Consider the following 13,637-nt stretch of genomic DNA (forward strand, 5'->3'; position numbering starts at 1 on the left):
CCTGCTGTCTTTTATTAGCGTTTGTATTCATCGTAATCCCATTTGTGAGTAACCTGGAGCCTTCATCCTTACTGATGAACATAGGTTGTTGTCTGTTTTGATGCTGAAAGTAGCTGCAATGAAGACGTTTCTGTCCACGTGGGAGGGAAATCCATAGACAGGTGAGGAAGGGCCGGAGGCTTGACATTTGGAGAGAGTTGTCAGGTTACCCTGAAGTTGCTTGGCTTCATGCTCCCTTGAAGAAATGGAGTTGTGCCTTTCTGTTTCTAGCATGGCTATTTTTCTTCCCCGGTTTCCATTTTTAGCTGGAGCTGTCTTTATGTCAGCCGAAATGTTCAAAGCGCTGGCAGCCAGCAGGGAGCTTGAGCGGCTCCCCGTATAGAAGGGCAGTGGTGGCCGTCCCTGTGGTGAGGGAGAGAAAGCTTGCTTTCTCCCCACGCAGGAGAGGAGAGTCCAAATCTAGCCAGCACTCCAGGACAGACCATTTTGGCTTAAGTCCCCAAAAGCCTGATACTAGCCCTCATGCATTGAGATGAATAATAATGGTTTGGATACATATTAGTTTGTTGACCAGGGAATGCCTAATTTTGTAAAACGGGGGGGGGGCAATTTTGGATTATAGTAGTACAATATTAGTCTTTGAGACATAGGCACACATAGCAGTCCAGGGTGCCCTGATTGCTATGTAGGTCAGGCTGGCCTTGAACTCATGGCACTCCACCTGCCTCAGGGTCAGGTCAAGGAGAGCGTCTATTCAAGCACATGCAATTACACACATCAGGCCAGCTCTGTCTCTGTGCCTGTGACATGGACTCATGGCAGTTAAGGCAAACTGTGTTTCATTTCCTCACAAAAGATAGTTCTTACATTTGGTGCCCATTTTCAGCGACCCTGAGCGTCCAGCCATCCTCCAAGCCACCTGAGGTAATCCTTCAGGTGCCTGGAGACGGGTGTAGGGAGCCGCTTCCCTTTTTGTTCTCCGGTAGACTTAAATGCTCTCTCCCCATCCATGGAAGCCCCCTGAAGCATGTCTCTGTGTGCTCCCAGGAACTCATGTAGAGGAGGTCATAAAGATGGATGCTAGGTCCAGAAAGCAAGGGGGACTTGCACCTTCTGAATCCCTTCTAGACTATTCCAGCTCATCCTGGATGCACACAAGAACACAGTGGGACCGCTTGACTTACAAATGTGGAGTTGGGGTTGCGGGTGTGTGTGTGTGGTGGACATAGGAGGATGGGAGGGAGAGGGAATTGATCTGTATGTAAAATAAGGAAAAATATTTTTAAAAAGATTGTGGTGTCCCCACTTGCTAAGGAATGTTCCTTCCCTTCCTTCTGGAATCCTGAGGTGAATGTTTGTGTTTGGGGGATCGTCTCACAGTGGGGCCTTCGTTGTGGTGATGATGCACTGAGTTGGAGTTGTATGGGTTGGCAGGAGCTTTGGGGGGCCTGGTGGTGTTAGAGAATGCTGTACTATGGGAAGGGGCATGACTCAAGTAAGAACCAGAGAGGAACTGGTGAAGGCCTTGACAGTCCTTCGGGTCCAGCTCTCAGGCCACTTCTGGGTCACCTCTGTAATAGCAGTGTTGGCCCTGCACCTGAGGTACCGTGGAGGGAATGCAGATCCAGCAGGAGGGGGCTCAGCAGCGGGGGTTGTTGTGGGGAGCAGGCCAACTAAGGACCTGTAGCGCCACCTGCAGGTTGCCCCTCCTTTCTGGACCTTCACAGCTACCTTCATTTCCTCCTCTCTTGCAGTGTTGGGCACTGAGGAGGGGTAGGAAACAATTCAAACAGTGAACTCACTGGCCCTTAGAAATCTGGTCTAGCTGGTCATACAGCCAGCCCTTGGCAGAGGTAGCCAGGGGATTTGAGACCTGAGTGTCAGGCTGAGGAACTCGGTTCTTACTTGAAGACCTTTCCGTCCAGGTCAGTGCCACTGCCTGCCCTGGGTACTGACAACCAAGCTAGTAAGGACACGTTCTCTAATTCCTGTCTTTGTTGTTCAAGCCTCAGCCAGGCTGGCCGGGGAATGAAACCGTGTGATCCGTGCTCAGGTTGTCCTCCGGGGGGTGCCATGCCTCTGGCTAGAGGGTTGTGTCGGTACTCTGTACTCAGGTGTTTCCCTAGTGTTGCTTGAGGTTGGATAGATTATTAGCAGCTTTCTCAATGCAGCTGAGCTGTATAAATGTTACTGCCAGCTGGAACCGGCATTTTCTACATACAATCAATTCTTCGGGGGAAGTGAGCCTGCCATGTGTTTCCTGTTACCCTGCCCAGCACCCTGGCAGCTGGATATACTGTTGTGGTTGACTGATAAAAACATGTTTAACATCCTGCTCACCTGAGTGGTGGGTGGTGCTTGCTGTTCCCCACATGTCTGTCCTGACGAGGATGTGGTGGTGTCTTCCAGATCGAAGCAAGGCTGAGATGGACTTGAAGGAGCTGAGCGAGTCGGTCCAGCAGCAGTCAGCCCCTGTCCCTCTCATCTCTCCCAAGCGGCAGATTCGAAGCCGGTTCCAGCTCAACCTGGACAAGACCATAGAGAGCTGCAAAGCACAACTAGGTGTGTCCCCTGCCTGCCTGCTCTGTGGGTACCATTCTTGGAGATGCACCTGGATGGAAGAAGGCGTGGCTCAGCATGATCTCACCAGCTGCCTTGACCTCCCTCTATTTGCCTAGTTAGAACGCACTGCATTTCTACTCCGGAGAGACTTAAGATTTGCTAGTTGGTTTTCCAGAAGGGCCTTTTGAATTCAGAGGAGGGTATTCTTCGGCTCAGGTAGCCTGAGAACTTCAGGTGCGAATGTGAAACCACCTGTGTTCCAAGTTTGCCTGGCTTCTCGCCAAACTCAATGATGGCATAGCTTTGTTCTTGAATGGCTCTTATAAAGCCCAACCCTCCCCTCTAGGTGTTCCCCTCTCCACCCCTACACGCACACACACACACCCCACCCCACCTCACCTTCTGGAAGTCTTTATCTGTTGGCTGGCCTCCTTTCTTGCCCCAAAGAAAGAGGGGACCTTGGGTTTTTCCCCTCCATGGATTTTTTTTTGGGGGGGGGGCTTTTTTGAGACAGGGTTTCACTGTGGCTGTCCTGGAACTCATTCTGTAGACTAGGCTGGTCTCAAACTCAGAGATCCACCTGCGTCTGCCTTTTGAGTGTGGGGATTAAAAGCCCACCCTCTTGCTCAGAAGCTGTTTTTTTGTGCATACAGCATATGGTCTGGAATAGTGACTGAGGGTAGTAAATGAATATGGGGGGCTGATAAAGAAGTGATGGGTAGTAGGACCCCAGGAGCAAGGGTCATCCTGAAGTGAGGTCTTTGCTAGTGGGTGCCCTGGATCCTTAATTGAGAAGGAATTGTAAGTAGGGCTTGTCTGGGGATGACTAGGGATATATCACTAAGTTTTAGGATCAAAGCTCTGGTCTGTCAGTCTTGGCCACTGTCTTCCACAGGCCAGTTAAAGAAGTGGGTAATAGAGAAAAGCAGAGAAGGGAAGATTTGTTCACTGTGGCTGCATTGGGAAGAGGGACAAATAAGAAAGGGGGCCCTAATAGGTGGTTTATGTTTAAGTAGAGGGCCAGAGGTGTGCATGCCATACCTATGCATCCTGGTCAAGATATGGTCTTCCCATCAGTGACCCCATCATTGTCTCAGCTCTTTTGAGATGGCGCTGACATGTTCTTAGAATGATGTGACCTTCCCTTCATGAAGTTGCTAGGGAAATGAAAATTTCTCAGGGATCCATTAATAGTGAGATGGCACAAGGGTTCCTTTCTAGATGTCTCCTGCCAGCACCATGGTTCTCCTTGTTTAGGTCCCTGTCCCATTAGGACTCTTGAGAGGCAGGGACTGGAGGTCAGACATTCTGGTGTCTCACTTACAGCCTTCCATAAAGCTCTAGTAAGAATTTTCCTATTTCATCTACCACCCCCCTCCCGGACCCACCGCACCCTGCTGAGCCCCGTGCCTGGATTATTCTGGGAGTTATATAATCATCCCCAGCCCCAATTTAACAGATGAAAACTCTGAGGCTTAAGAGTGGGTCATTTTCCCAAGGTGCCCTGTGCCTGATGCTTGCCTACCAGTAGCACAAGCTTCTGACTGCACCATCATTTCCGACCTCACGTTTGTGTGGTTGTTGGACCCTGGGGGAGTCCGATACCATTACCCCAGGAACTCCGCTGACCGATGTCTACACTCTGCATGGCTCTTGACCTTCCTGAGTTCTTCCTTGATGTGTCCAGGTCATGGCAGGGTCCCGGCTGTTGCACCAGGATGAAACAATGTTTCATTCTTTTGGGTTTATTTGTTCTTATTTGCCTGCTGCCTGAGCTGGAAGCCTGTGTGTGTGACACCTGCTATTCCATCTCCTTTGATGGACAGAGACAGGTGTGCTTTCCTCTTGTCCCTTTGGCAGTGGAAGGACAAGGCGTTCCCATGAGCCTTTGAGGTGCAGCGCAGGAGCCAGCTGGAAGGCTGGGCTCCAGGTCATCTGGACGCCTGCACCTCCCTAAGGGATGCAGCAGATTCTCCCCTTGCCTGTCTGTTGCTTGCTGCTCGCAGACCAGCATCCCACAGAGGCTGGATTCTATGCTCTGTGCGTAGAAGCCACCGCCTTGAGGCCTATATGGAAATTCTTAAGTCGTGACTTGGGCAGAGAATTCTAATTTAAAAAAAAAAAAAAAAAAAGGCAGAAAGACAATGCATACAGGCAAGGCAGATGGGAAGTGTGAGGGCAGATGTACACGGACTGAACAGCGGCCGCCGTGCTAAGTAAGGCTCTGGCCTTGTGGAGCCCTAGACCTAGGCAGAAGGTGCCTGTTCACACTTGGGAGGGGTGCTGGGTCGGGAGCCCGAGCTTCTTGTTTCGTTCCCAGTCACTTTTCTTTGTGCTTAGCCACTCTGCTTCTCTGTGCCCTTATTTTAATGTCCCCCATCTCTGTATCAGTCAGTGCTGCAGACTTAGCATAAACCCGGCAGTCCCTAGGTCCCCTGCTTTCTTTGGATCTCCATCTCCCCCATGTTCTCCTCTTGATGTCCCCACTGAGATGGCGGTGCCACCTGAAGGCGGCGAGCGCTTCCCTCCCGCCTTTCTTTTGTAGCTAAAGCTGTGCTGGTTTCTCTCTGTCCTTAGGCATAAATGAGATCTCGGAAGATGTTTACACAGCCGTGGAGCACAGTGACTCGGAGGATTCCGAAAAGTCGGAGAGCAGCGACAGTGAGTATGTCAGCGACGAGGAGCAGAAGCCCAAGAATGAGCCAGAGGAACCTGAAGACAGAGAGGGGAGCCGGGTGGACAAAGAGGCCCCCGCCATTAAAAAAAAGCCCAAACCCGCAAACCCGGTGGAGGTCAAAGAGGAAGTGAAAAGCAACTCGCCAGCCACTGAGAAGGCAGACCCTGCACCCTCCAAGGACAAGGCAAGCCCTGAGCCCGAGAAGGACTCAGTAGAGCAGGCAAAGCCATCACCTCACCCCACAAAGGACAAACTGAAGGGAAAAGATGACACAGATTCCCCCACGGTGCATTTGGGCTTGGACTCCGATTCAGAGAGTGAACTTGTCATAGACTTAGGAGAAGACCCTTCTGGGCGGGAGGGTCGCAAAAACAAGAAGGAGCCCAAAGTGCCATCACCTAAGCGCGACGGTAAGCCACATCCACAGCCTGTAGATTGTGAAGTGTGAATTTTGTTTGGTGTTGATGTGCGAGGATCAAACTCAGGGCCTCGTGCATGGTAGGCAAGCGCTCTGCCACTGAGCCATTGCATCTTGAATTTGTGTGATTGCCAAGCCCAGCATGACAGGGAGTGTCTTGGTCCCCAGCTGCTTCAGCCAGAGCCATGACCTGCGCATGGGCCTGCTTGATCCTCATCACTAAGAAAGATACGTCACTGGTAGCTGCTGCTTATGAAGTTCATTTTTAGCCTTGGGTCTGCCTACTTAAGGTTTTATATAGTTCACTTTGGCCTGGGAGTATACAGCCAACGGTTACCTTCAGCTTTGGATTCTCCTGCGTCCACCTCCCATGTGACAGACTACTACCCACGATTTAACGGTGCTGGTGCTTGAACCCATGGCCTCGTAGCCAGGCTAGCTCTCTACCAATACATGCCATCCATCTCCAGCAAACTGCCTTTAACATTCAGACATTTGGGTGAGGCTCAGGAATCAAGGGCTCTCTCAGTAGAAAGATCTAGATTCGGCTTCCCCTTCTCTTGTGCCCTTCATGGGCAGATAGCTTTTCTTACTAGGAGCGGAATCCATTAGGGGTTTCGGACCATTGAAAGTGGAAGAGTCAGCACTCTCTGGAAATGACAACCTGTCCTATGTGCATTGAAACTACCTGAACCCTGGGATTCTCACTAATTCTTTGTCCCTTGCAGTGAAGTGGTGTAAGTGCAATTCTCGTCTTTAGCCACTAGATGACAGGATCACTTGCCCATCAAACATGTCTTTACCTAGTGGGCGAAACCTTCAGCGCCCAGAGGATCACCACCTGAGCCTTTTTAGGCTTGTTGCTATTGTGATTAGAAGCGTGGGCAAGCAACGCCTGCAGTGGGCATGCTGGTAACCTCTCTAGAAGGGGTTGAGTAGCAGCAAGTTTTTGGTGGGCCAGAGGACTCAAACAACATCATTCAGCTAGGGCCCAGGGATAGCATGACTTAAGTAGACGCTACAGGTTAGCCATCAAGCTGGGTGTACTTGGTGAGCTACAGCAAGGTGTCATTTTGGATTGTGCTTAGTTTCTGACAGGAGCCAATTTCTCATCGTAACCCAGGAGTAAGGTATGAATCTGTGTCCTCCACATTCTTATAGCCTGGTGGCCTAACACAAGTCCTTTCTGTGTCCAGAGCACTTTTCCCTATGAGGTGCCCACATGGGCAGTCTGGAATCTCAGCTCTTAATCAAGATAGATTTCTGTGACCAAGAAAGAGGGAATGAGATACCTGTGATGGGGGGGGGGGGTGAGGTGGAGAAGGTAGGGCATGCTCAAACTGTTGATTAGGCTGGAAGACATCAGAAGTCTATGTGGGGTGGGGTGGAGGTGGAGAGCGTGCACACCTGTGCACACCTGTTACTTACTACTCAGGCGTAACTTTCTCCATGTGGGGATTGTGGTCCCATTCTTTCTAAGAAAGGCTTTGTGTGTGTGTGTGTGTGTGTGTGTGTGTGTGTGTGTGTGTGTGTGAACACTTAGAAACTCCTTTCTAAAAGAGGCTGTCTGTGTGTATACTTAGAATCTCCCGTCCTTTGTAAAAGAGGCTTTGTGCGTGTGCATGTGTGTATGTACTTTGAATCTCCCATTGTTTCTGAGAGGCTTTTTGTGTATGTGTGGGTCAAGGACAACTCATGTCATTCGTGGTGACAAGTTTCTTTACCCACTGAGTCATCTTGCCAGCCCCCAAACACACCTTTTGATTGACTTGCTGTCTGCTCTGGTTTTGGGGAAATTTCTTATATACAAATAAGTACTAAGGTATGCAAGGTGACACAAACTTAATCCCAGCACTTGGAGGTAGAGAGAGGAGAATAAAGAGTTCAAGGCCAGCCTTGGCTACATCAGACCCTGTCTCAAACAAAACAGACCAAAAAAAAAAAAAAAAAAAAAAAAAAAAACACCTAAACCATACTGTTCTAACTTGCCCCAGCTTCAGGGTAATCATGAACAAGAGTTTGCATTGCCACTGTGAGCTTCCTAGCAGGGAAAGCAAAAAGGGAGGCATAGTTCCTTAACAGAGTTCATACTTTTAAAGAATCAAAACCATTCTAAGAGCAGAGCTCTTCCCGCCTTTGATGAAACACTCCTGCAGACCCTGAAAACCTGAGTGAATGGTAGAAAACTGAGTTAGAGATGGTTCTAGAACACAACACAATCAGAGTAACTTTCCAAGGCTTTTGAGGCAAAACTTGTATAAGCGAGAGTCCCCTTGATGCCCCTCAATGGGTGGATGGTGGATCCTCTTTCTCCCGGCGCTGCTAGTGTGTTTTACAACCATGTTCCCTCTGGTCCGAGGTGGAGTACAGCCATTCTCTGGCCCAAGGTCCAGTGCACAGTGCAGATGCAGACAGAGCTTTCACACCAGTGGGGAACCTCCCCAACTACCCATCACTGTGAGCATTATCACCCTGACAGGGCTATTAGTCAGTCCTTATAAATGCAAAGCTCTGTCTTTTGGTTTATTAACTTCATGGGCTAGTAGGCAATCTGCATTTCATTCATATAGGACAAATGCATTCTAACCACCACACCCCAAACACCAGAATTCTCCCCATTGAAGAAATTTCTGGAATTTGTCCCATTGAAGAAATGTCCGGTCTCTTGATAGCCCCAGGCCATAGCCTGAGGAAACACTACATAGCGCTTGTTTTTCTTTGTTCTACTTTTCCTTTGCGGAAAGGTCACACCTCAAAAAGCCAGTCGGGAGAGAGGAACTGACCTTTTGAGCCCCTAAAAGTGAACCAGGCTAGCTAGTCAGCAGTGATAATGACGCTTATGTCACTGGCAGAGACACAAGCCACCACAGCTGTTTTTTGGGTTAGAACCCTTGCTGGGTACCACACCTACAGAATGGCCAAGTTTAGAGTTGCTTCTGGACCTAGGGCAGACAGGGTCTGTCTGGTGTCATGTCAGGCCATCCAAGAGGACCAGCCAGCCCTGCCTCCCCGCCTCCTCACTCAGTTGACTGAACACTGGTCTCCAGAGGAGTGTGATCACCAGACAGGAAATTGTTCCCTTCTCCTCCGTGGCATCCTGTAACCCAAAGCTTGCCCCAAATCCTGTCCGAAATGACCTATGTGTTTTTCTGGATGGTCTGAATACAAAGGACAAGCTCCATCCTCATGAAGTGCCCAGGAGTGTGGGCCACCAAGGCGAAGCCCTTGGTGCAAGCTGGCACCTCTGTAGCTGCCGTCCGCCCTTCATAAGTGAGCTCAGTGCCATGGCTCATTTTTTCCAGGAGCTTCACCACTGACTTCCCATTGTGCTGCCCTCCCATCCTGTTCCCCCCCCTCGGCCACCCCCAGATGTCTTTAAGCACAGGTGGTTGGTGCCCCACCACAAGCTCCTTCCCATGCCCTTGACTACTGCTTTTAAAACAATGCTTTAAAACAACATCCAATTGTTTAAGACTTAAATTGCGTATTTCGCAATAGGACATCCAGGGTTGTGAGCTATCCAGGAAGGGCCGTGGCAGGAACATCTAGAATGCAAGGTGAAGCTGGGCTATGTGAAGGTCAGGATGTCCAGGCTGATGGTTTGGGGTTAGGTTGTCGGGCCTGGGGCTGAATTCCTTTGTTAAATGTCTAGGAGGCCCCTCCCAGACGCTTTGTGTAGGAAGAAAGATTAGGTGTTGTACACCTTTGACAGAATCAGCCATCTAGGCTTGGAGCCCACACCCTGTTGGCTTTCTAGCCCAGGGTTTCTCCCCTCTCTGGAGGGCTGCTCCTGGGGTGTCCTCATCATTCCCAGCTGTGCCATCGCTTATGGCTGCTCTGCAGGGGGCTGGGTCTTGCCAACCCCCCCCCCCCCACACACACACACACACTTGTCACATCTTGATTTGGGATGTGAAGTTGCTCTCAGTAAGGTGTAACTCATAGCTGCCACAGAGGCTGTGCTTGTCCTTGGACCTGCAGGGGCTTTCTGAATCCCTTCAGCAGGCTGCCTCTACTGGGTTTGACCCAGAACTGGCCAGTGGTGTGACCTAAGTCCCTGCTCATGACTTCAATCCAGTTTCTGCTTGTTTCCATGCCTGCCTGGCTGTAGCTATAGGTAAACCGCCACCGTCCACTGCAGCGGGCAACCAGTCTCCCCCAGAGACGCCGGTGCTCACCCGCTCAGCCACCCAAGCACCCTCGGCTGGGGTCACCGTGGCTGCCACCACCAGCACAATGTCTACTGTCACAGTCACAGCACCGGCCACCGCCGTCACCGGAAGCCCAGCGAAGAAGCAGAGGCCGCTCTTACCGAAGGAGACTGCCCCGGCCGTGCAGCGGGTCGTGTGGAACTCATCAAGTAAGTTTCAAACGTCCTCCCAAAAGTGGCATATGCAGAAGATACAGCGGCAACAGCAGCAGCAGCAGCAGCAACAGCAGCAGCAGCAGCCTCACTCTTCCCAGGGGACAAGATATCAGACCAGACAGGCCGTGAAAGGTACCTCGCCCCTTCTGTTCTCTGTGGCACCTGCCCCCCCTGTTTTTTCTTGCCACATTAACAGGAGACAAAGCCACCGCTATTTAATTTTTCCCCCCATTCCTGTGTGTGTCATGGTCATTGCAGGCCTTACCCACCCCATATGGTGTCGTTATTATTATTTTTTTAATTGGCTTGCTGTTTACCATTTGCTTGAATTTTTCTTTTATTTAAGATGTTTAGTTTTTCATTTTATAAATGATACACAAGTCCCCTCCTTACAAAGGAGACAGAATCCATTCGTAGAACTTTGAATGTTAAGTGTGGGCCCATTCACTGTCCATGTCATTGTTCACCTTTCTGTGACAATCTTGAGTAATTGTTGTGAAAAGCCTTCTCCAGTGCATGTATATACATATGTTTTTATACCATGAAAATTTACCCCCCCTTTTTTTTTAAAGCAAAAATGGTACCATTCTTGACTTTTTTTTTCCTCTCATCCATCAGCATGTTTTAGAGGTCTGTCTGTGTCTTATTCTCTTGGACTGCTGCGTAGTATTCCCTAATTTATTCAAAACAGTCCCCTGCTAGAGATTTAATTTAGGATGCTTTCAGGTTTCTCCCCACCATAAGCTACGCTGCAATCATTATATCTTTGTGTAATATGTCTGGTGACCCTGTTGGCACTTTTGGGAAGGTTTATAGAGTATGAGAAGTTGGCAGGTAGAAAGGTTTCCTTTTAAAACTCTGTCCCATGTAGAAGATGAGCCAGCCTTATTGCAACTCTGCAATCCAGTTACACGATCAACTCTGCTCTCAATGCTGGAAGCCTGTCCCTGTCATATTGCTGATGGGCTCAGCCCAAATGTGGGTCTGGACAGCATCAGTCTGGGCCTGGTTCCTTACAGGAAAATAGCTTCCTCCACACCCACCCTTTCCCCCGGTGTTCCCTCTATTAAAGCTCGCCCCAGTGTGGAAACTTGACAGTGCTGGTGTGAGGCTTGTCCCAGGGATACCTACAGGGATTGAAGATGGAGTGGGTGGAGAAGGCAGGCCAAGCTCAAGATAAGCTGGGTTGATGCTGGGCACACAAGCTAGTTGAGCTGAGCTGAGATTAGGATCACACTCCTTGCTGGACTCGGTCTCTGCGGATGTGGGTGCAGCACTCAGACCTGGTGGCAGCAGAGGGCTCAGCTTTCAGATAGGCAGTCCTGTGTCGGTAGGATAGGAAAGGTTTAGTTCAATTGGTAAGGACTGGTTATAATCAGTAAGCACAGCTGCTGCAACCGTAGATTGTATGGGAGTCTGCTGGGCCCAGCTTTGATCGGTGAAGCGCCCCTCCCCCCAATACTGTTTTGCCACCAATTAAAGAGGTAGGTGTTGATTTTAATGACTTCTGTGCTGTTGGACTTTTGAAGTTGTTGGGTCATGAGAATAGTCCAGTCTTAGAATGCTTGCCCAGCGTGCACAAGGCCCTGGGTTCAGTTCTCAATGCTACAGAATTCCAAAAATGTCAAGGTCTGAGATTTTATCGAGCGATGGACTATTATTCCCTTCAGTGAATGTGTTAGGAAGTGCTTTTAATTAGCAGAACCCTGGTACTGCCCTGCCTGAGGAAGGGGTCCAATGTGACTTGCACAGGGGTGGCTGATGTTTTTAAAAGTAGAAGGAGGCAGCTGAGAGAAAGGAAAATTAAATATTGGAAGAGAGCAGAAGGGTCTGTGTGTGATGCTGGCTGGTTTTGGCTCTTCTCATAGAGATGGAGACGGCCCTGTGCCACATCTTCAGATGTTGGCTTGTCCACCTCTAGTTTTTTGGTAACCTGGCTATTCGAGGCTAGATTAACTCACCTAAACTGTACCACCCTGACCTCTTAGAGATGTTTGCATCTGCTAAAGTCTTTGTAGTCCAAGGTTAGGGCCTAGTTAAGAATTCACAGGAGCCTAGCTCTGGCTTGGTCAAGGTGAGACACTGGCATTCATAGCTCAAAAGCTGCCTTTGGTTACATGAAGAGTTCCCTTTCTTAGCCCAGCTGTGTGCTGGGTCACACTTCCTCACATGGGTAGGGTGACCGGACCCTTTGCTTTCTTAGCTGTCCAGCAGAAGGAGGTCACACAGAGTCCATCCACTTCCACCATCACGCTGGTGACCAGTACTCAGCCGGCAGCCCTGGTCAGCAGTTCCGGCTCTGCAAGCACCTTGGCATCCGCTATCAATGCCGACCTGCCCATCGCCACTGCCTCAGCTGATGTGGCCGCCGACATTGCCAAGTACACCAGCAAAGTGAGTGGGGGGTACTGTGGCTGTGGTGGGATTCTTGGGGCCATGACTTGGTGGTTTGTAAAAAAGGCTAAGTTGCTGGCATTACAACAGGATCTCTAAGGGCAATCTTACACTTGGGGTCACACAGGTGGTCAAAACTGGGGTTTGGAATATGCCATGGAAACAATCCACCCTCGTTGTATTCCCAGCATTATTTTATTTTGAGACGGGGTCTTCCTCTGTAGGCTAGGCTGGCCTCCAGGGACTCCTAAGCATCTGGGGTTGCAGGCATGCCACCGTGTTCCCATCCACCTTAGGTGTGTTCTTGATTTATTGGGAAGATGTGAACAAATGTCTGTTGACACCACAAAAGGCACCAACGACAGACAAGAGAAGTCCTCACTTGGTGGACCTTTGAGTTTGTAAGGGTTGGGTGTAGGAGTCGGAGTGATTCAGGCAGCTAACTGCATTATTCAAAAATTGGCAGGGATGAAGAAATTGCCTCCCTGGACCTTGTTTTGTTTTTTGTTTGTTTGTTTTTCTTTTAAGACAGAGTTTCTCTGTAACAGCTCTGGTTGTCCTGGAACTCGCTCTATAGACCAGGCTGGCCTCTTACTTACAGAGATCCGCCTGCCTCTGCTTCCCGAGTGCTGGGATTAAAGGCGTGTGCCACCACCACCCTGCTGCCTCCCTGGACCTTGATGCTTACCTGGCAGGGGGTGAAGCTGTGGGAGTTACCATTACTATTTCCTATGACCTCAGTGCCTCTGAATTCTGTAACTTTAGGAAGCTCCTTGTGTGGTTGCTCCTCTCCTCCCTGAAGAGGGAAAGTTTCAGTAATCCAGAAACACTTCCTGGCCAGGGTTAGAGGGCTGGCTTTTAAAGTCCCTATGATGTGGGCCCAGTGTATCACCAGATCTCCAGCTGCTCGTTCAGGAAGTGCTGGAGCGAGTCACTGTCCTGTGTACAGCTGACTGAGGGGAGGAAAGCTAAGTCAGTGACAGACTTCATTGTGACACCAGCAAGGTGAGATGCCAGGAACCAAGAGGGACTGGGGCTTGTGAGGCCTCCCCTTAAGTCACCCACTAGAGGACCCAGTCCCTGCTGGTGGCCTGGCACCATGTGTGAACTTGGCAGTCTCTTTTTCTCTTAATTGGCCAATGCTTGTATGGTTGAAGGAACAAAACCCACACATCTCCTTGGCATCATGGAGCCTTCTGCAGTGGCCTGCAGGTGTCGGC

At 49.9% G+C, this 13,637-nt stretch overlaps 1 protein-coding gene across 4 annotated transcripts in view; it reads left to right on the forward strand.

Moving 5' to 3' along the window:
• The window catches only part of Zmynd8 (zinc finger MYND-type containing 8), a 110,332-nt gene that overhangs the window by 78,839 nt on the left and 17,856 nt on the right, over positions 1-13,637 (forward strand). For 3 of the 4 annotated variants that reach the window (XM_051186174.1, XM_051186190.1, XM_051186182.1), the window contains 4 exons: positions 2,410-2,562; positions 5,140-5,649; positions 9,769-10,155; positions 12,227-12,417. In XM_051186174.1, coding sequence (XP_051042131.1) covers positions 2,410-2,562; positions 5,140-5,649; positions 9,769-10,155; positions 12,227-12,417 — 1,241 coding nt within the window. The remainder of the gene's footprint in view (positions 1-2,409; positions 2,563-5,139; positions 5,650-9,768; positions 10,156-12,226; positions 12,418-13,637) is intronic. The other variant, XM_051186197.1, reaches the window with a different exon arrangement.

Source organism: Phodopus roborovskii, unplaced genomic scaffold (assembly GCF_943737965.1).
Source record: "Phodopus roborovskii unplaced genomic scaffold, PHOROB, whole genome shotgun sequence".
Classification (NCBI taxonomy): domain Eukaryota; kingdom Metazoa; phylum Chordata; class Mammalia; order Rodentia; family Cricetidae; genus Phodopus; species Phodopus roborovskii.